This window comes from Mollisia scopiformis, assembly GCF_001500285.1.
Source record: "Mollisia scopiformis unplaced genomic scaffold LY89scaffold_14, whole genome shotgun sequence".
Classification (NCBI taxonomy): domain Eukaryota; kingdom Fungi; phylum Ascomycota; class Leotiomycetes; order Helotiales; family Mollisiaceae; genus Mollisia; species Mollisia scopiformis.
In genome coordinates this window covers 435145-457164 of record NW_017263594.1, presented here as the reverse complement: position 1 = coordinate 457164, position 22020 = coordinate 435145, and the positions used below count along the sequence as shown (strand labels likewise).

Below are 22020 nucleotides of genomic sequence, written 5' to 3'. Positions count from 1 at the left end.
TCCGGGATCGATATCACTTGAGACATTAATATTCCTTTCTGGAAAGCCTGCCACGCCGAAGAAAATCACCGGAAAGAGGCATCTTGATACTCCTGCAATTTGGCGACACGCGTCGAAAAGACTCGGAATCCATAATGAATGAGTGGCAAAAGTTCATTTCCTTCTTCCTACAGAATCATGCAGTCATGATGATGATGAGGATTATGTACAGGAAGTATTACACCGAATGCGACTGCAGTATGACATTACCTTTGGTTCTGCTATTACCATGCCACCATTATCAATGTGTCCCAGTAGTTCTGGACACTGGTACGGTACGTTTCGTGAAGCACGCGACCTGAAACGGCCTTTACGTTCTCGAACTTTGGATTGGTTGCAGCCATGAGGCACGATTTTCTCCTTTTTCCTGCAGCAGGACAAGCCGTGCCGATGCCGAGGTGACACGATGCAGTTCATCGTCACGTCAAACGTGACGAGAGCATACATATGTACGCTGGATTGTTTATGAGGCTGTCGAAGTGTCGATGCCTAAGTGTAACAAGACGCGATGCATGGGATGCCAGACCGTGCTTTTTACCTTGCGACTCGCAAAGTCGTAAACGATCAAAGTCGGAACAGATACCTAGGTTGAAGAGTTTTTCGTACACATTCGCTTCGGAGCAGGAGCTCTGACATGCCATCAGGGGAGTGAGCTCATAACAGCCAAAAGAATAAATCGCCGACTCCAGTCTTGGCCGGCATTGACGACGGCAGACACGGGAAGGAAGCTCGCATATACGATTTTCTTCTCAGAAATCAAGCATACAGACCTTTTCGAAGACGTTATTGTGACAGCCTACGCGTCGTATTTAGAGCCGAGAAAAAGAGGAGGAAAAGCCTCGTCCCGTCGGGATATTCTGAGGCGGGGATAAAAATATCTTCCCCTCAAAAAGCTGGGGTGCAGGAATCGTGCAGCATCCCCAAACCTTGCTCTCGCCTCCACCAAAAACACCAACAAAGTACTTGGTAAATTAAAGCACACGATAACAGCTTGTTTCGACCCCTGATCTCCATCCCGACTTGCCTCGTGGTGCAGCCGGCCGTCGGGAATGGAACTAAAGGGATCTCCTCCGAAGGATGAGAGGCAACCGCAGGCTGATGTATCTTTCCGACAGAAGTAGCAAATATCCGTGACATCCTGAGCTGTAGCCTGAGGAATCATTGACTCGGGAAGAAGAAGCTGGTTTTGCTTTGTCGCTCCGGGTTTGAAGTACGTACTTGGAGCTTCGCATTCATGGCTCCGAGCACAACGCCGACTGACTCTGCCATCTCACTGCTTTCGCTCGTTACCACAAGGGATGTATTCGTAAGTATCGATACATTATTAGTCAGAGGATGGCTTCCACACCAAGCAACTTCTGGGCCCTTCGAAGCGCTACGTTGCAGACGCTGTCCGGGGAGAGGCAGATCCCCGTTCAGGGAGCTCTCTTTTATCTCGGGAGTCGGGTTGGTGCCGCGGAAGGAAGGGCCCGTTCCTTCCAGACCATCGACCGAATATCAAGGACTCCACGAGTCAAGCGTTAAGACAAGCGGTCTCATACCTATCACGTTGTTGCTGGGTTTTGTTCTATGCAAACAAACGAGGTCCCTCCTGAAATGGAAACTTGGTCTTGGTCTTCTTTACGAGTAAGTCAGAAAGCGAGATTCCTGGACGAGTGCCAGAAGAGCTGCATGTCGACCAGGGTTTGACGTTACCAACCGGAAACCACAACGCAGGGACAGGTGTTTGATATCCAGTCAAGGCCGAGCAGAGACGGATAGCAAACGAAAATGCGATCTCTCATGAGATTCGATAGCTTGGGTTTGGGTCCGATACCGAGTAGCTCGGCCCTGCCTTGCTTGCTGTTGCTGTGTTGGCTTTTCGGGGCTTTGACAAGTCCAAGTCGCTCTCTCTGACCTCCACACCCCCACGACGATGGTAAGCCTCACCATCACCTCTTACTCCACCCTCCACCCTCCACCTTCCCTTCCCTTCCCTCCCCCACGCCTCAAACTAATCTTATCCCCAGCCCAGACTAAGACAGCTCTCGAAGCTCTGGAAGAGATGCCGTACTGTATCGCATCTCATCTCGACACTAGCTCAAACATGCCCCCCACGACGACGACGAGCTGTGAAGGAAGGGGGAGCGAATAAAGAAACACGGATCTAGCTGCCTAGAAACCAAGAATATCGACCGCATTACCTTCCTATTCGTGTTTTCCGGATTCCGCTTCATGTGTGTTCAGCAAATAGAAAGAAAATATTGACCAATTTCGATAATGCTCACTTTCTCACCCAGAGGCAGGCTCCCTCACCGCCTCTCCCAAAGCCTCATAACCTATCGTCTCAACACTGCAGCTGCAGGCTCTGCATCGCTGGAAATGTGAGCGATGCGATGGCCCTTCCAGCACACAGATTGGCAGGGCAGAGACCAACCAGCTTGTCAGGCTCTTCGGGTCGTTGCTGAATCGTGAGTCCAGTGCAGAGAAGGGAAGGTGAAGCTGGGTGGTCAGTGGCCAGTGGTCAGTGGTCAGTGGTCGTGGTGCGGTTGGGGGCGTTTCCAGGGGTGCGGATTCTCAGCCGGTAACCCCAGACCCGCTATTTTGCATGCGCACGCAAATGCGCTGCCCTGCAAAGGACAAAGCCGGCCATGCATGAGAGGTGTCCACTTCTTCTTCTAAGGCCCTTCCTGGTGCTTCCACTTCGACACTTCCACCCAAGCCACGCAGCTGGAGTCGGAGGAGACGAGACGAGACGAGACAGAACCAACCCCACGAAACACTTTGAAGCCTGCTTGTGGAATGTAGACTAAGCATAGCCAAGCATAGCCAAGCAGTGTCTACAGTGGCTCTACAATAACTACATATGTGATATTGAAAGTGCAAAGGAGAGGACAGATTGGACGCCGCAGTTCAGTAATAAACTGTCCGGTTGCATCTGAGTCGTTCGTAACAAGAACAGGCAGGACAGCAACGACATGTCAGTCTCAAATCTTGCCCTTCCGGGGCATTCGGAAGAGGGTTTGCAGCGAGATTACGAAGTACAGTGCATGCCTTCTTGGGTCCGGGGAGAACATGGGGGGGCCATGGGTGAGAGAGGAGACGCCCTGGCCCCCGTCGTCCCAGTCCCTGCCGATAGAATATGTTGGCGGTCCAGCCTGAGCCCAAGCCTAGCCTTTTGGCCCGGCATGGAACATTCTGAGCCTGGATACGGAATGGCGATGGATGGCTCGATGTCGGGGGACTGGGATGTGAGAGACAAGGCGGCTTGCCGGAGGGATGAGCTGTCTTACTTTTTTTTGTGGAGGATGGGGGATATCTGAGCCTGGTGAGTGGGATGTCCAATTTGCGGAAAGGCACTCAAGGGAGATAAATTCGGGCTGGGTCCCCCGTTTTGGGATCCCTTTTTCCCCCTTCCTTTCCTTTTCTCCCAAAGCTGGACTCTTGTCGACCTGAAATCTTAACTTCCTCTCATTTCAAACAGGGCTGAGCGTATCTTTGTTGTCCGTGTTACACTGCACAGATCCTAAGATATATTTATCATCGCCCGCTCCCACTTCCATCTTGCCAAAGAAAACATTTTGGAGTCGAAAATAATCCTCCCGAGACTATACATCCGTGAAGTCAATCTGACTGTTCGGTGAGCAAACTCTCAGCTCGTGTATGCAGTGTGCAACACAAACCCGCTTGTATATCATTCCACTAACTGCCGACTCAGCTCAGCATCACCAAAGCATTCCACGCCGCCCCGCCGCATTTCCAACATACGAAACCACAAACACTTTACCCTCACTCAAGAAGACCGTGCCTGATCAACTCTGCATCACCCCACAATACCGCAAAATGCCTTCACAAACCTCAACAACGCTCGCCTCGCCCATCCCTCGCCGCCGCTCACCACTGCTCACAAACTCAACTTTCGGAAGAGACGTATCTCTCTGCCTCTCAAATACACTGAACATGAAGGCCAAGAGCCCATACACCTTCATCCTCCGCGAAAACGAGAACGACTACTCGCCCCCAGCTCCACCACCACCTAGTCCCGTCAACTTCCCCATGGAGAGCTGGAGCACCGCTTGTTCTGTCCGAAGATAGACAGACAGACCTCCTGGACAAGATAATGGAGCGTGAAGGGAAGGACGGAGCAGAGCAGAGCATGTACGAGTACATTGTAAGAGGAGGAACTTCAAACCACCACGTGATGACGGCCAGCACACTTCCTCCGTCACTACCTAATCACTTCTTCTCCTCGAAGACCAACAAACGCTCGTTACACCTCTCCTCAACACTACTACAAGACCGACAGACAGAATGTAAACGTCCCGCTCACGCGCGCGCATGGGGTTCCTGGCGTTTAAAACGGTTGCATGGGTCTGCTTCATTTACTTATCATCTTTCTTCTTCTCCTTCCTCACTGTTCTCTCTCATGGACATGTGGAGGTTTTTGGGATACAGATTATCTATCTATCTATCTTTTGTACGTGTATTTCACGGATGGGCTGGGGTGGCATTAGGGATAGCGAGCGAAGGAGCGAGCGTGCATAGCTTTATTGTGTACATGTCTTTTTTTATCTATCTTAGGAAATTCAAGATTACTCAACAAACACATTTTCATCGAGCTGATCGATCTACCTGTGCCAAGTTCCCCTGAGATGGACGTCTCAACAAACCGTTGCGCGCTCATCCCTACACACAGTGCAAGGCCGACACCGGCATCCACATCCACGTAGAATAGGGTAGGGTAGGGTACCGGCACTGCAGCATCGTAGTATCGCGTGGAGCGCGGTTGGGCGTTCCGGTAAGGTTAGATCCACATTTATCTAAGTTTCGTGGGGAGAATCCCTGGGAAAGTATATGTACTGTGCTGTACTCCACATGAAGTTCCATCCACCGGAGCAGCATCCGACTTAGCTGACTAAGAGAGAGAGAGGGTTTGTTAGGGATGGGGTTGGGATGGTTTTGCTGGATGGGTCGATGGCTTTCAGAGGGTCGGATGGAGGAGGTGTGAAGGGCATGGGAGATGAATGGGGATGGGGATGGGAACGGGATGGAGATCATTCGGGCGGTTTCCGAGGGCCGGTCCAATTGAGGGCGGGAGATGGTATCCCTGGAGGGATATGCGTGCATAGTGAGGAGGTGCGGATATGTTGGTTTTACGGGTTGAGGTTGTTGGGTTTCCTTTCTTGATGAAGTGTTTGGGGAGTGGAAGTTTGCTACAGCAGTAGCTGTTGTATGGATGGTGGTGGTTGAAAGACGAGATATGCTGAGGGCTAGTCTTTCTTGTCTTTTGGAGCTCAGTGTTTTTTTGGATGATTTTGTTGTTTTGTACACACTATTCATAAAAGCTTGGGGTGGAAAATCCTATAAAGAGAGGCATCCTAAGTTGAGGTCTAGGATTGGTTGGTGGATGAGTTTCGAATATATCAGGACTCCCTTTCTATTCACTTACTGATGCAGAAATGCACGACGCAACGACAAGGAGGACAGTCTAAAGCTTTGAGTGGTGTGAAGCGAAGATCTTGAATTGCCACATCGTAGCTAGATTCAGGTTCCGGTGTCCAGATCCTGCAAGTTCTTATGATAGAAGTAGGTGGAATAGCAAGCCTTCGCAAATCTATAGTATGAGGACTGATGATGCCTCGATGCGGTATTATGAGATGAAACAGGAAGAGAAAGTAGCATCATTACCAGTCGTCGGTGTCCACCCTCATGTGGACGAAAGATACGCAATACAGTAAGGCTTCTCCTTCCTCTACTTCGCGGATTTATACGGTTGTTATCTACGATTCCAACTACAGTAGCCATTGTACTTCCTCTCAACAGAAATGCGTTCTGATGCAGAAGCGACTCCTTTTGACAATCATACTTAGGATATCAAACAACTCTGACTGATGATAATTGGCACACATACCGAACGACTTGCAGGACAGGGGCTGTCCCGATTCCGTACCGTCCAGAAATAGCATCAGATCCGCTAGCATACCCTCAAGTTACTATCAACGTGCTTCTCTGCTCTTTCTCACTTCCCTTTCTATCCGTTATCTATCATTGAGGCTTCCCCTTCGCTCTCAGCTTAGCACCATATTTCCACAAAACAAGCGGTGCCGGGATCCCTATCCCAATGAACATAAAAGCCAACAGACTATTCCCCCATCCATACCCCAAGCTCTGATACATCTTCGGCGCAAACAACGGGAACGCAAACCCAGCCAGACTGCGAAGCAACTGGCTCGCCGCGGTGGCACTCGCAACATGCTTGATGAAAGATTCCATCACATACGCCTGCATTGCTTGCGTCGAAACTATGATTCCGCAACTAAAAATTGCAATACCGATGTCGGGGAGAATCCAGAATGACCGTGCTTGTGCCGACCATCCATACCAGAATAACCCGATGGGGATGATGATTGCTCCTGGGAGCATCAACGGGACGCGGTATTCGGGTTGCGTCTCGCCTTCAGCGCGCGCTTTGAGGTGTTTCCAGACGCGGTCCATGACTCGAGCGCCCCCTACTGAAGCAACGATGCAGCCGATTGCTATGGAGAGGTAGTGGAGTCCCGAGACGGACACGGATTGATCGTAGCGGGTTATCCAGAGTGTGGCGAATGTGGACTGGACGATGTAGAGGATCCCGTAGTTGTAGGCGAGGAAGAAAGACATGAGCTGGATAAGGGGTTGTGTGAGAAGAAAACGACATGGACGTGCCAAGCTGATTGCGAGGAGGTGAGAAAGGGATTTGTTCTCTCGTTCCCACTCGGTATAGTATTCTCGGCCGGTCTCCTTGCGTAGCTTCTTGGCTTTGTGGTGGAGGATGGTTCCGGCTTATGTCTCGGGGAAGATGAAGAATGCGGAGAGCATGAGGACAGCGTCGAAGATTGAGAGGACCCAGAAGAGCCAACGCCATCCAATGGAACCAGTGAGTACTCCACCAAGGATGGGGCCAATTGCGGGACCAAAAAGAGGGAGGAAGGTAGCAATCGCAAATGAGTGTCCACGGTGTTCTGGCCTCCAGCAGTCGCTCAGAACCGGGGTGGAGACCTGGATTTATAGTCAGGATTTGTCTTTGTCTTTGTGATATCGATCACAAGGTTCTTGTACTTACGGCGTATTCAGCACTAGCTCCTAGACCAGCGAAAAATCGACCAACGATCATCACATTATTAGTCTTCGAGAACCCACAAACAGTATTCCACAGAATATATAAACAGCCCGATAAGATCCAGACCGGTTTCCTGCCAAAGACTTCCGTGCACGGGGCCAAGACCATTGGGCCAATGGCTTGACTGAGCACGAATATGGACAGCGTCAATTGCGTTGTTGCATCGTCAATGTGGAGGTCTTGCCCGATGTCAGGTAAAGCAGGTGCCATCATTGTGGACGACATCAAGGTGACCATGCCTCCGAACGAGGTCAGGAGTGTTACGGCCCATTTTGTTCTTTGAGGCCAGTTGAATGGGTTGAGCGGATCCTCTGGGCTATCCCGGGTAACCTTAAGGAAATGATCGTAGTTAGTAAAGAGATTTAGCAAGCGGGGGAGAGATGCTATCGTGGAGGGAGAAGGCCACTGACAAGGTAAGGATTTTGCGCTTTCGTTGGCATTTAGTCCTAGTTGTTGCTCCACCACGCCGACATCTTGCCACGAACTCTTCTCGTTGTCGGTTCTGGGAGGGATTGATGTGGAAGTCTTTTTCTCTATATCAACATTCGAGGATGAGAGTGGAATGACGGTGCTCGTGGAAGCCATGAATAACTCTTGGCGTACACAAGCCCGAGAGTGGATGTGCCGTGAGAGGTGGCAGAGTCCTCAGAATGTCTTTCAAAGAAGGAAGCTCGACGGAAGGAGCAAAGAGGAGGGAAGTAAGAATGAAAACAACAAAGTAGTTATGTACTTTATGTTACACAGGAATATAATTTTGTCCCTCGAAATTTATAGAAGTCAAGTAGCCCTTGTATTTTCCGAATTCTATAAGTCCGAGCTCCGTATTTCCGAATGCCGTATCCACACCCACTTTGCAGTGTAATCCCCAGATCATTGTGGCTCGAGGAGATATATACGGAGTCCAGGAGAAATTCTAAGAAGTATAGGGTAACGTGGAGGCATGAAGACTTCAAGGGGAAAGTATAATGTGGGACGATGAGAAGCACAAGATTATCCATAAAGAACACCCGCCGGTCGAAGTATCAGTATACAATTAGTCTATGTAAGAAAAGCTGGAGGATCACATAGCAAAGCATTGGATACAGATTCTTCGTGAATGGGTCAGGTCTATTGCATGATCCCAAAAGTATCCTTTTCTAGAGCGTGAACCGCACATCAAACATCCACACCAGAACACTTGAAAAGATTTCAAGGATCTCATGACGAATTAGCTGCGAACTACATAGCGTCGCTCTATACATGTCAATAGTACGTAAAAATGCTTGTATATGATCTTTTGATTCATGAACTATTTTAATTTGTCAAGTGACCCCTTTCCCCCTATTCCCTCTCGCTAAGCGTGAAGCAAATTTCATGCCAACTTCAAAGCGGGGGCTAGTCTCTATTTCACACATTGTTTTTTATGTCTTCACATGCATCATATCGAGTCCTGATTGTTTTCGAACGTTCTTTTATTCTTACTGTATCAAACTCAAAGGTCAAGCAATCAGGTAGTGCCAGTGTATCCATTCTAGTAGCCCGTACCCGACCTCACTCTCTGCTTAGCGAGTGAGGCTTTTGTCAGGCCAAAAAAACAAAACTCAGAGCCATCGACCGAGATCGATGGTTCTTCCAAACTAGCAGCCTGTGCTAGTTTTAGAGAGGCTATGAGTCCATCTGGAAATCTGTCAACTGAGCTAACAATATATTAGATAACCTTTGGTTTTCCGGACTACATGTCAAGGATTTGCTTGTTTAACTTTATATAGAGTTAGCGAGTTTAGGTCTGAAGTGGGCTTAGCGTGGTAAAGGTGCTATGCATACGTCATTTGGATATACTCTCAAAGATACACAGGATATTTTAGAATTGGGACTTTGGGTAGCACTGCATGGCTCTTGACCACTATTTTTTCGGCCACTCACCTCTACTTCCGTGATCACCAGTCTATCCATGGTTCAATCTGCCAGGATTGTACTAACTGTAACGTCGCCAAGGCCGTGATTGCTTGCTCGTCATTGGACAACTTTGCCGGGACCGTCGTAGCAGATGTCCGATCCCAGATGAACAACCTGCACGAACCCAATTTCCTGGATCCCCGAGTATGGAAAGCTCTGGAACGTGGTTCACAGCTGGCTCGACGACCGTGTTTAGTTCCACTGTCCCAGATGTGATAACCACACCAACAACTCATCAGCACTTCACCAAGCGGCTCGTCGACCGCAGTCAACTCTGGAAGGCTTCTGCCTGCCCACATACCTGCTTTTGCTGCTTCTTCCACTGCACGCGAGAGGATTTCCAGCATCCTCGTCTTTCGGTGCTGCCAGTTAGATGGAGTGTATATCTCATCCGGCGTCCACTGCACAGTGAGTTTCTGCAGGGCCTTTAAAGGCGTGAAGTCGATCTTAGTACCGAGCTGAGGGACTCGCGACGAGATCTCAATGAACTTGACCTTGCTCATAGCTTCGGGGTACTGTCTTATGAACTTGTTCAAGGTTCGCAAGCCGGACTTGAAGCAGAGAGTGTCGATGTCAAAGTTGATGAGGATAGGGCGTTGACCGAGGTTATGGAAGCATTTGGTGTAGGCTTTGAGGAAGGCCTCGCGGGCTTCGAAGTTAACGTGCTGTGTTGTGAGGAGGTCGAGGGACATTTATGGTCTGTCGCTTGCGCGCGAGATGATGATTCGTCTTGGGGTGAAACTGAGTTTCGTGATCTTTAGACGGATCTCTGCTGGAAGGTCGCTGAATTTGTGGAAGGTGGTGGCAGCGGTCGAAACCGTGGTGGTAGCGGCGGTGGTGTTTGAGCTCATGCTAGACATTTGAGAGATACGCATTGTGTTGAGTATTGCTGCTTTCTGGGTAATAGGGTTCAGGTGGTACTAGCTGTTTCTGTTTTGAGTGAGATTTAGCTGTTACTTTAGTCTTGTGGTATGTGATTGATGCTTATGCAGAATATGAGGCCATGGAGTGGTTTTATAGCGGTTATGGGAAGTTGTTCAAAAAAGAATTAGACCTCAACTTCACAATGAAAACAAACTTCCGTTACCACCTCTAGATAACAGTATTGTTCAAGTGCTAGGTGCATAATAGAGACAAAGAGAGAACAATGCTTTGACGAGAACAGTAATCTTTGTACTCGGTAGTTCCGCACCAATGATTAAGTCCAACATGAATAAAGGGAAAAGCTTAGTGCAGACCTACAAAGGCCTTGTTACCAATTCGGTGAGAGCACCTAACCTCCTGTCTATGTATTCTCAGCAGACTTCATCGAGCTTTCATAAACCTACGCCAGGAAAGCGGCTGACCAGCGTGGAATACGTGATAAGTTTTGTTGCACGTCGCAATTTTCTTAATATAGTCGACAGCTGTCGGTTATTTTGTTTCAAGTCTCGAGTACTTAGACGATTTCAACTTCTTTGATAAAATCTCACCTTCACAAGCATGAGGTGGGCCTTCAGGTTGAGATTTCTGTAAACCTTTCTGCAAATGCAATATCTATGGTTCAAGAGAGTATTGTTTGACAACTCGGAGAGTGTAAGAAACTCGCAGGAATGTTGGAAAATTCCAGCAATCAGAATGGCCAATTTCAACAATCCAATTAGCGGGAAGGTACTTAGCTAGGACAATAGAGCCCTTCAATTTGAGTATCATAGCCCAAGAAAGAATCTGTTTGTAGATATAGCGAGGAAATCTAGCACTTGACAAAAACAGCACTCTTGCTAGATGAGAATGTCATTGAAGATTTCAACAGCATCATATCCAGAACCCCGCAGTGAGATCCAGGTGATTCGAAAGCAACGACTAGATCATGACTTCTACTCTTGATCCCTGATCCAAAGACACTTCATCCAAGCGTCTCGACAAAGAAGACTTGATATCATTGGGACTTTCCCCGCGAGTTGTGAGAGAAGTTCTGGGAGGAGGAAGCGGATGAAGAATCAAAAAGAAAGCAAAACGACACAAGGTGAATCTCGAAGCAATCTTTAGACCTCAACAACGTGTCATGAATAGCTGAACATCCAAATCAGAGAAAGAAACAACACACTTGGACATGTAGAGAAGCAACTAGCTATCCTCAAAGCCCCGCTCAAAAATCAGAAGACACCAAAAATACGATAGTACAACTCGACTAAAAGATAATAAAGTACAACCATGATGTAATTCATAGTAAACTCAAAGCAATGGGATGCGTCAGGTTAAAGTTGCTTGATATAGACTCAAGCTGGTCCGTAGCAACTAGTGCCTAGCAACTAGTATCACTCCTTAGTTTACCAGAAAACATCAAATCTGGGGTAGTCCGCTGTCAAGTGGGTAAATCTTTTTTTCTAAGTTGAGAGGCTTCTGTGTATGTGAATGAAGCATCTCAGGCTGTACTGTACATGTAAAGATAATTCGGTCGTTGCTTCTTTGGGTTGGATGTGGTTGGCTCATGAATATCAAGTAATTCCACATCCGGAAGAGACGGGAGTTGGGGTAGCAGAGAAGCAGGATTTTGGTCGAGCTTGAATGAAGATTCAAATCAAATCTGTGGAGGTTTCCATAGTTCTGGATTCAGGTAGTTGGATTCTGATTATCAGTGTCAGGGTCCCTCATCTGCAGAGATTCTTTAGTTCAACTTCGACTGCATAGATTCCCAACGTCATCCCGTCGTCTCTGAATCGCAATCCTCTACAGTTCAAATTCGGGGGTTATGAGTATGTCTCTCGAACGGATGGAATGCATCTAGCATTGATGCCATGTTACTATGCAGCCAGAATCCTTGAAAGTGTCCTCATGGCAAAGACCAGTCTCGAGCTGCTTGTCTCTGGACAAATACCAAAACTTTTGAACCTTTCCACAGTCCACCCCTCATCTAGACCAATGTCTTACCCGGTTTCTGGTCGTGTGGTCGCTTATTTTTGACAGGCAAAAAAGGGGGCCGCGCCAGCTTGTTTACGGCACGAACTGCCGATTGATTGGAGAGGCCGAACGAGGGATGATCCTTTCTCGTTATCTATCTATGTGTCTCTGAGGAGTTTATTGTGCAAGAATGCGGTGATGGTGAGAGAAGTCCTGATGAGAAAAGCGGTCTGGATCATTAATCGGTGTACATGCGATGGCCAAGTGTTGTCAAAAGGGTTCTAGAAGAAAGTCTCGTCTCACCAAGAGTCCGATGAGGCGACGGAGGAGGCAACTTGGTGCATTTCTAATCGTGGAGAGCACGCTAATCACGCTCTAGACTCGAATGGCGTGTGGTGAATGCTAATGCGGGCAATTGATTGGAGGTAGCCGAGCGGTGTGCCCCACTCCAGCCCCGTCCTGCCAAATCAGGCATAGCGTGTGAAATGGAGCCAGGGCTTGAGAAAAGGCTTTCTGTGCGTCCTGCGTCATCCTGAGGTCATTTCCAAGGACTTCCTCCATCTCTCACCCAAATCCCATTGCCAGTATTGCATCAAGAACGATCTGCCACCAAGACACGCTGAGCAGAGCCGCACGAAAGCCGATACTCTATCTCGACCTGAATCCCAGGACCCGCGATCCATTAATTGGTGCATTCGTTGGAAGAGTGCAGCGTTCCTGCGAGGGCTGGTTGCTGGGACGCCGTCGTCGTTCTTCGCGACCGTGGTTTTTTGGCACAAAGTCTCCGACGTCACTTTTCGACCGCTTGCACAACTCGAACTCGACCATCTTCAGGCCCCTCGAGAGTATTTGTCGAGCCGCATCCCTTTGATGTCATTGTGCTCGTTGATACTGTACCTTGCCTGATTGCCATCACTACTGTCGTCGTCGCAGTAGCAATTCGAGTGTGTCCTCGAGAAAAGACAGAGAGTGTTCAGGGGTTGCAGGGCGGCTGGCCACTGACTGACTGCCCTTTCTTGCGTTGCGCACGCAATTCTGCTCCGTCTATTCTCTGCGTCCACAACGAACAATTAGCCTCTCTCTCCCTTTCCTCACCCACCACTGGTTCGCATCTTTCCTCCAACCTGTCATTTCTGGCCGCTCGAAATAATAATCTTCATCGGACGATCATTCACTCACTTTCGCTGCCGTTGCGAGGTCGCATTCATTCACTCACTCGAAAAGTGGTGGTGTTCGCGAAAACAGTGCAGGAGAAAAAGAACGAGGCTTGCTTGCTTGCTTGCTTCCCTTCACCTCACCCTAACCATAACTTTCGCTTCCAAATCCAAACACGTCATACTCCCTCGACGTCACTCTGCACTCCCCTTTCAACCTTCTTTCCACAAGCACACACACAAGTCCTCGAACGCCTGAGGCCCTTCCAAGCCATATCATTTGCAGATCTGATATCACTCCATCGTCATACTGCGACACCTTCCACCCCATTACCCCTCTGACCTGAGTCGAACTCAATCATGGGCAACTCTCCAAGAGACACCACCAAGAAGGGCGACAGCAAGTCCCCTGTGCAACCCAATGCTGAATCTCCAAAAGCCCACGGTAAGTAATCAATCAATGTCTCATCTGCTTCTGTTATTCACACCGGGCGGGAACTGGCATGTGGCTGGTTTCGCTCCTTCCATCGTGGCATCGTTGCGACGACGACCAAGACATCAAGCGCTAACATGAGATCAACAACAATAGATGGCGACTCGAAGTCCGACGACGCTGTGAAGGCAGACTCCACGAATGCTGAGCCACTTGCTCCTCCTCCTCGACCTGCGCCGCAAGTGTCGAATACTCCCGATTACTTTTCAGGAAACCACGGTCTCTCTCACGAAACCAACCCCTTCGAGTTTTCTTTTGGTGGCGGTGCCTCGAATGGTGGACAAGTTCAGACACCTGGTGGTACTAAGCTACCGTCCGTGGCTGCGCTGACTTCGCCGGCTGGCATATTGGGGTCAGGAACTACACCTAACTTCTGGGGAGGCCTGCGATCGGGTCCTCTAAGTCCTGCGATGCTGTCGGGTCCTCAAAAGGAGGACTACTTCAGCGACGGGCACCACCTGCGAGGCGGGTTCCCTACACCTAACGAATCTGGTTTGCGCTCTGGATTGACACCTGGTGGAGGTGGTTCTATGTTCCCAGAGCCATCTCCTAACTCGCAAGCTCTCTTTAACTCACTCGCTTCCGGTGGCGCTACACCCACTACACTAGACTTCCACCGCACTGCTATGAACGCAGCTGCGGCACAGAAGAGAGAAACTATCCAAACACAACCCAACATTACTTCTCAACCTCAGGACATTGCCAATGGGTTGGAAGTGAAACCTCCTATGCAAGGTCAATTTGATCAACACGAGGCCAACGACGCCGCTAACGGTCTATACTTGCTCGCTCAAGCTCGTAACGGACCTCAACCTACCAATCATTACACGATGGCACAACAGATGCCAGTTCATGCTCATCCCCAAACCATCCAGATGGGCGGTCAATCATCAGAAACATCTCCGAATATGGCCAACCGAAATGGTGGATCCATCAGCACTACATCTGGTCGTGGTGCCAGTGAGATGAGTGGTTTCTCTGATGAGAATGATCAACAGAGTAGACCAAACACGCGTGGCAAGGGGAAGAGAAACTCTACCCACGAAACAACTCCAGTCAACGGTCGACGAAAAGCTAATGAGGCGCCCGCGGCAAAGGCTCCTGCTAATAAGAAGTCGAAAGCTAATAATGGCAACTCTATGAGTATGGAGCCGCCCTCCGATGACGAACAAGAAGAGAACAAAGGTGACGAATATCATGCCAATGGTAAGAAGATGACCGATGAGGAGAAGAGAAAGAACTTTCTCGAACGTAATAGGTAAAAAATTCTGATGCTACACACTCTTATATGTTCTAATACTTTCATAGGGTTGCTGCTCTTAAGTGCAGACAACGTAAGAAGCAATGGCTCGCCAACTTGCAACAGAAGGTTGAGATATACACGCAAGAGAATGACAATCTCAACGCTCAACTATCCGCTTTACGTGAGGAAATCGTCAACCTCAAGACAATTCTCATGGCCCACAAGGACTGTCCTGTCTCCGCACAGCAAGGCATTTCCGGTATAGGCATGCATCAAATGCTAGAGAGTTACCAAGGACAGATGAATCCTTATGGCATGGCTATGAATGCACAGCAACAACAGCAGGTCATAGCTGGTCAGAATATGCAACGACGATACTCATAATACGCCTTCTCTTCTTCAGATATGTACGATTAGTAGGAAGATTTGAAGTGGAAAAAAGTTTTGAGAGGAATACATAAGGGAAGCGTGGTGAATGGTCATCACGCTCCCTTCGACTCATGGCTGGAGTTCACAGCCTTGGATCTTGAGCACCTTTTAAATGGTTGAATTTCGTTCAGCTATACCTGGATTGTGCTACGACAAAATATACGTACTGGCGTTCCGGAAAACGTCGTCGGCCAGCAAACCTTATACACACTGTAGATTAGTCATTCCTTTCTTGCTTGCATCTCGACCTTTTGCTGCTTTCTCCTTTGCATTTGCAGCTTGGCCCGGGTTCTTGCCTCTTTTTTTTACTATTCGCGTCCTTGTACATATTCGAGACTCAAGTACACGCATTGAGGTCTTCATCATGGAAACTGGCGCTGGGGTTTGAAAGGGTTGCTTATTTTTGCTTGTGTTGCTGTTTGTTGCCTTCTTTCGCTGGCTGGCTGGGCTGGACTGGCGTTTGAGGAGGGATGGGTCGAAATGAACGAACGACGAACGAATTCGGGGTTGGTATTCATGATTGGGGGTGTGTATTACCGATCGTCCGTAGAGGCAGCGAAGACCAGGCAACAATGCAGTGAGATTAAATATTTGAATGAAAGTGTGCCGTTTGATATATGTGTTCGTCTCTAAGTTGTGGCTGCTTAACTTTCTGCTCCTCTATTAAAATAGTTGAAGAGCTTGGGTTTTACATAAGGGAACTGGCACCAAGTTTCACTCACAAATGAGTAGTCCGAACTCATGGTAAGCCCACTAATATGCTCAGGAACCTCCTATCCATATTTCTGGATTTGATTTCCTCCCTCTGTCCCTCGAACCAGACCAATCCCTTTATTCAGCATCCCGACCAGATAGATCCCTGGGTTTACGAGATAATCAAGTCTCTCGTTGACTCTCATCTTCCATGGCTGGAATAGGTGCTCGCGAAGTTCGACTTCGGTGAGGTAATACACTTGTGGGAGGAATGAGAGGGAAAAGATTCTGTTGAGCCAAGAAGTGAAGCCTAGCTTCTAAAAGTCTTATAGGGGTTACAATAGATTAGCTCGACTCTCATCCGTCATGCAGGTTTGTATAGCAACCACTGCCTGCCATTGTTGCTGTGCGAGACGATGTGTAACAAGGGATCTAATGGAGGACTTTGAAAGAGTAGCTTGAATGGTTGTGGAGTACTTGTCATAGAGTTGCTTTGTGGTTGTTGGAGGTGTGATGTGGATCAAGAATGCTTAGTTGGCTATGTGCCGTTGGTTGTATTGGTAAGTGTTTGAGTGGAAAAATTGTGATTGTAGATTCGAATGTGGGCCGGCTTCGACTGTACTTGCAACTTTCCTCTGACCCTTTTTCTGCGCGAAATGTGTCTGAACAGTACTAAAATTCTATCAAGGCTTAATCTTTGACGCCTCTGATTTCGGACCCAGAACTTCCAGGTTGGAGAGGAAGTAGAATAAGTCCGAGGACAGATTATTAAAATTGAATGGCCGTGGTTTCCACAGGTTCCCAACTAGCTCTATCACAGCTGCTCGACGAGGAGGTGGAATTGAGCTCATTCGGCTAGTACCTGAGACTCGGTCATCAAATGAGACGAATCCCGGCATCTACTGGACAACGATTTGGAGAAACAAACATTCAGCGTAAGTATACCTGATCTTGTAATCAGATCCACAATCCGAGATCCCGCTGCAAGGCAAGGTAAGGCAGAACAAGTCATCCCATCACGCGCTGTTGATTGCCAGCACACCTACCGCGGGTTCGCCAACTGCAGATGCGTTCCAGCGAACTGGATGCCAATGCCCTTTACACTTCAAGTTTAGCTTGGAATGTTGACATGGTATATCGTCCAATTGTTTCTTCCAATGCGATGTTGTTATTGCTTGACAAGCGTATAAGCAGCAAAGCAGAGTGTCAAAGTGGACTTGTGGTAAATGCAATGTACCATCAGGAGAAGCTTATGAGGCTGGAAAGTGGGACCTGAGAAGCGGTGTCATGGAGCAGCATCATCCATGGCGGTTGGCTCCACAGCTGGCACGAAAAGGAGGCTATTCAAGAGAATCAAAACGCGTTGAAATGGGTTCGCGACATTGCATGGGTAAAAGTCGCAAGAATGGGGCATGAAATGTATCCTGAAAGACAGCCACGGACAGGTGTTGGGACTGCAAGAAAACAAACAGCTCTGACCTGAGTATACAAAGTCCTGGCTTCACTTCTTTGTTATCAGCGGATTGGAATTGCCATGCAGCTTGCAAAGAGTCCACGTCTCTTGCATATACATCTTGCATACAAATCACGTGACGCAACAAAAAGCAAAACAACAAGACATTTATGACTTAGAATATGGCTGAAAACTTGCGAGATAAGAGGAAGATACCAGAAATCAATGAGGAACATTTGTGCGGGGCATAAATTGAAATTTGGCTCCTCTTGTTCCATGAAATAGAGTTCTGCTTTGTCGTCACAGCTTGAGGAGCAACATATACCTAGGTAGGTAGGTAGCAGCTTAGTCAGGTAGCACCCGGTTTGTGCAAATTGAGAAAATGAAGGGCGATAATAATAAGTGAATTGAACATACAGATCAGGTCTTTTATAAATTGCTCATATATATACGGGAGATTCACAAAAATAATATCCCCGGTGTCAACACATTCCCTCATACCCCGGAGTCTTCGTCGCTTGCGGTTAGTCGAAGAAGGCGCGACAGGGTTGCCAGAAGTTCTCCAAAGTTCACGGCCTTCAGCCTCTCAAATTTACAACCTTTCTCTTCCCCTTCTCGACCTTGCTCATCGGGCTGCAGGTATCACCCATTCAGACTGCTCAACATTCACCAAGATAGAGATTGTCGCATATACACATTTATTGCCGCGGGCGGTACAAATCCGTTCGAGAACGCCACCGCATGATCTGTCACGAACCTGGAAAGATTGCCCATCCATCCTCAACGCTCGCCCGCCAGCCCGTCGCATCTCGATCGACAGCCTATACACTTCCTCAAGATGGTTCACCGACGCAGGAAGGATCCAGCTGCGATTCGAAGACGGGTTGAGGACGAAGGCGATGAGGAAGGAGGTCCTGACCTCGGAGACCTGGATGATGATTCTGGCAGTGAGGGGTCGTTAATAAGTGAGGAGGATGACGCACATGAAGGGGACGAGGTCAGCACAATTGGAGCTGCTCCTACTGACTCTCCCGAGCTATCGAAGCTCAACGGAAATGCCCAGAGACAAGTCAGAGATGTCAAGCAGTCATCGACGAACGGCGTTGCGGACTCAACAAAGAAGCCGCTCACGAATGGTACTACTGATATGGATTTGATGCTGAATGGCCTCAAGCTATCGGATCAGAATGGATCTGTCGAGGAAGTTAATTACGAGGATATGCGTGAGGACGAAGAGATTCTGGTACCATCACCAGCCGTGGTGAACTCAACGGCGCAGATGGACCGGCCACAGGAACTTCCCCACGAGCGCCGCCGAAGAGAACACGAGGAATATAAGAAGAAGCGAGACGCCGACCCAGCATTTGTACCTAATAGAGGAGCATTCTTCATGCATGATCATCGTCACTCTGGTCCTGCTGCAAATGGATTCCGGCCCTTCGGCAGAGGTAGAGGTCGGGGAAGACCAGGCATTGGTGGTCCATTTGCACCATTTAAGTATGCTACCCTCACTTACTATATCCCAGCGACCTGTTGCTAATGATTTATAGTCAAATGCCACAGTCTTTCGAACCTACCGATGCTCCCTGGACACACGATATGCACGAAGTCATCAGTGAGCCTAGCCCTCGAAACCTCCAGGCCCCTAATTACCCCAACGGCGCCTCCCATATCCCTTCTCGAGTTCCTATTAGCTCTTCTGAAGCTGCACCTGTAAATCGAGCTCTCTCGGTCACAAAGCATGTCGGCAATGTGCAAGTACGGGTCTTGTTATCGACGATGAAGGAGCCTATTGTGTTTCCTGGAATTCCGTGGAAGCAATACACTCGTCTACCAGACCACCGTCCTCCTTTGCGCCGAGATAAACCTGTCCGAATTTCTCTTCCGAACCATCCGCCACGCTATATATTCCCTGCTGTCGACAGGTCCTTCATATTTATACCGAGAGCCATGAGACCGAATCAACAGGGTTTCGGCGGTCGTGGCAGAGGAAGATCGGTTTTTGGTTCCGTGGGAGGATACTCTAGAAGAACTAGTGTGTTCGGTGGCAGTATGTTCGGCAGTGCATACAGTCCTAGTGTTGCTATGAGCCGCCGCTCATCACTTGCTCGTGAGGTCAACAGAGAGAGCATAGTCTCACCAACTGGATCGACCATGTCCCGTCAACAAGCGGCATTGGATTCAACAAGACCAGTCCCAGTTGTCAAATTACCACCCTCAAGCCAATCGGTCCAGCCACCCCAGTTGCAGAGTGCTGAAGCGGTATATTCAAATGGCTCCCCACAGGCATCGAATTCGATCGATGACCTACCTCGACCACAGACTTATCCATTGCCTCAGAAGCCTACGTTTCGTGAAAATAGGCCCAACCCTATTCCTATGCATCAACCCCGACCTCAAAAAGCAGTGTCAGTTGCAGACATCGAGTCACCTGCGACCTTATCATTCAATCCACCTCAACAACAATCTCAGCAACCATTCCACCAACAGGTGCCTCTACAGGTCAATGGTAATAATTATCAGCATGATGCTATGCTACATTCACGAAACCCGTCTTATCCGAGTCAGGCTTCAACTGGTACTCCACTATCACAAATTCCAGAAAGAGCTATACATGCTCAACCCTTCCAACCAAACCCGTATCAACAAGCACCACAAAACTTCTATCCTCAGCAATTCCATGTAATGCCACAACCCCAAGGATACTACTATCCACAAACGTTTAATCCATCCATGGCACCGCCAGGTGGAGCGCCTCCGCCGTTTATGCCGCCGCAAACCCAGCAACAGCAGCAACAACCACCGCCATCATACCCTCAAGGAGCACAACAGACAGACAACAACAATTCCCAAGGCGTTCCTCAGAACTTGGTGGCACAAGAAGTCAACGGCATGGTTTACTATTACGACGCGGCACAAATTCCTCCTGTTGCTACTTTCCCATCGTACCAACCTCCCCCGTCATACCCGATGCAGCAAGTTGGTGGAGTTGTTGGGATGGGCGGCATGATGACACCTTCTCCTGATGGTTTCTACTATCCACAGGCACCCCAAGGTGTGGTCTACTACCAACAGTAGATGTCCTTCCCAGCGATTGTTATATTCTCTTTAATGCTTTCAGCGATATTATCTGGGCCATGATGGGTTTCATTGTGCGAAGCGTTGCTTATTTTTCCTCCGTTACCGTTTCTCTGCGAAAAGATAACTGTTATTGTCGATCATCTTCGAGAGAAGATTCTGTTTTGGTTGTCCTCTCGGGTTTGCCCTGACACTCTTTGTTGTCATATTGGGGTATCATTGGCGAGCTGCGACTGGTCTCGGGTCATGCATTCAGCTACAGGCTTTTCAGCTGGATGCAATTTTAGTATCTGTGGCGGTTGCATGATGGTATTCTTCATCATTGTTTGTTTAAGAAAGATTTCTCTGATGCATTCCTCTCGACCCGACGTTGGCTTTGGGTGTGGTAGCAAGTAGAGTTAGGTAGTAGTGGTAGTGTAGTAGTTAACAGGAACAATTCAGTGGATGACATTGGTTAAGATACGAGATCCCTGGTCTGTGCTTGACTTGAGACATTCGTCAGTAAGTCTCTGCCTTGTGAGGGCGAACATACGACAAATCTGCGTAGGAGGCTGAGATACCAACTTGGGGTCGGTGAGGACTTTGGGGCGGGTATCAGGCAACGCCCTTCCGTAAGACGTTCAAAAGTGGTGGCCAACTGGTAAAAACCGATGTCGGCATGACTTGACGGATTACCTTCCTGATCAATTCAACATAAAATCTTTCACTGAACATCGTGCGAGGTAGGCTTTGAAATCGATGAAATTCTGGCGGTCATCCGCCTATCATGTGTCATGGTTGTCCCAATCCTACCTACTCGTGACTTTCAAGCAGCTGGACCTCGTCTCGGGTTTTATATTGCCGCCTTACGGGCGTTACGGTTGTTTCAACTATAAGAGTGTAGGATGAGGATGAGAGGAAGGCACTTGGAGCTATGAATTGGCCACCAGAACTAGGACATTGGAGAAATGAGAATAATTAAAAATTTGAGAGCCTCTTGTGAATGCCATTCACGTTTGTGAAAGAGCTCCCGCGTGACTCGGAGGTCTTATCCCGAGGCGCAACCATACGACATCAGCACCCTCCTTGCGTCAGCTCCCTCAACTCGAACCAACATCATTTTCAACGAAAGGAAAAAAGAACAACCTCAAAGAAACCTCTCAACTTATTCAAGAAGTCTCATAGATCAATCACATTCATTATTTGTCTTGATTTTGCCTCTCTTGTTCATCCTTCCAGGCTCTTCTCGAAGTTGATCAGTCGTTCTGCGGATTAGGCAGGCAGGCGAGCTTATCAGGTTAGCGGCACCTGGCCCAGGCGTGCTTCGGTCATCAAGCTCGCAGGCAACTCCTCCCCTCTTTCCCTCCGACCTCCTCCTTCCTTCCTTCTTCCCATCAACACCAAGATCAACTCAACATCAGGATCTTACCTGGTCACCCATACAATTATTCTTTGTGCCTTTGAAGGTATTAAGATCCGATCTGCTCACTGTTCGTCTTGCCTTTC

At 48.5% G+C, this 22020-nt stretch overlaps 5 protein-coding genes across 5 annotated transcripts; 4 read left to right on the top strand and 1 right to left on the bottom strand.

Moving 5' to 3' along the window:
* Window positions 1-3739: 3739 nt before the first annotated feature.
* On the top strand, window positions 3740-4624 carry LY89DRAFT_95030 (uncharacterized protein; the record flags this gene model as incomplete). The annotated part of the gene is made up of 1 exon (XM_018223528.1): window positions 3740-4624. A coding segment is annotated over exon 1 (486 nt), but the record flags the coding sequence as incomplete, so codon positions are not given.
* Window positions 3862-4113, top strand: LY89DRAFT_587210 (uncharacterized protein; the record flags this gene model as incomplete). Its single annotated transcript, XM_018209415.1, has 1 exon — window positions 3862-4113. The coding sequence occupies one exon, from the start codon at window positions 3862-3864 to the stop codon at window positions 4111-4113; it is 252 nt and encodes an 83-aa protein (XP_018070107.1).
* A 1439-nt stretch (window positions 4625-6063) lies between the features above and the next one.
* Window positions 6064-7617, bottom strand: LY89DRAFT_749755 (MFS multidrug transporter; the record flags this gene model as incomplete). Its single annotated transcript, XM_018221183.1, has 4 exons — window positions 6064-6839; window positions 6918-7056; window positions 7121-7507; window positions 7588-7617. The coding sequence occupies 4 exons, from the start codon at window positions 7615-7617 to the stop codon at window positions 6064-6066; spliced, it is 1332 nt and encodes a 443-aa protein (XP_018070105.1).
* Window positions 7618-13716: 6099 nt separating this feature from the next.
* On the top strand, window positions 13717-15266 carry LY89DRAFT_697825 (uncharacterized protein; the record flags this gene model as incomplete). Its single annotated transcript, XM_018216933.1, has 2 exons — window positions 13717-14897; window positions 14948-15266. The coding sequence occupies 2 exons, from the start codon at window positions 13717-13719 to the stop codon at window positions 15264-15266; spliced, it is 1500 nt and encodes a 499-aa protein (XP_018070104.1).
* Window positions 15267-18295: 3029 nt separating this feature from the next.
* On the top strand, window positions 18296-20535 carry LY89DRAFT_587791 (uncharacterized protein; the record flags this gene model as incomplete). Its single annotated transcript, XM_018209448.1, has 2 exons — window positions 18296-18954; window positions 19008-20535. The coding sequence occupies 2 exons, from the start codon at window positions 18296-18298 to the stop codon at window positions 20533-20535; spliced, it is 2187 nt and encodes a 728-aa protein (XP_018070103.1).
* Window positions 20536-22020: the final 1485 nt, after the last annotated feature.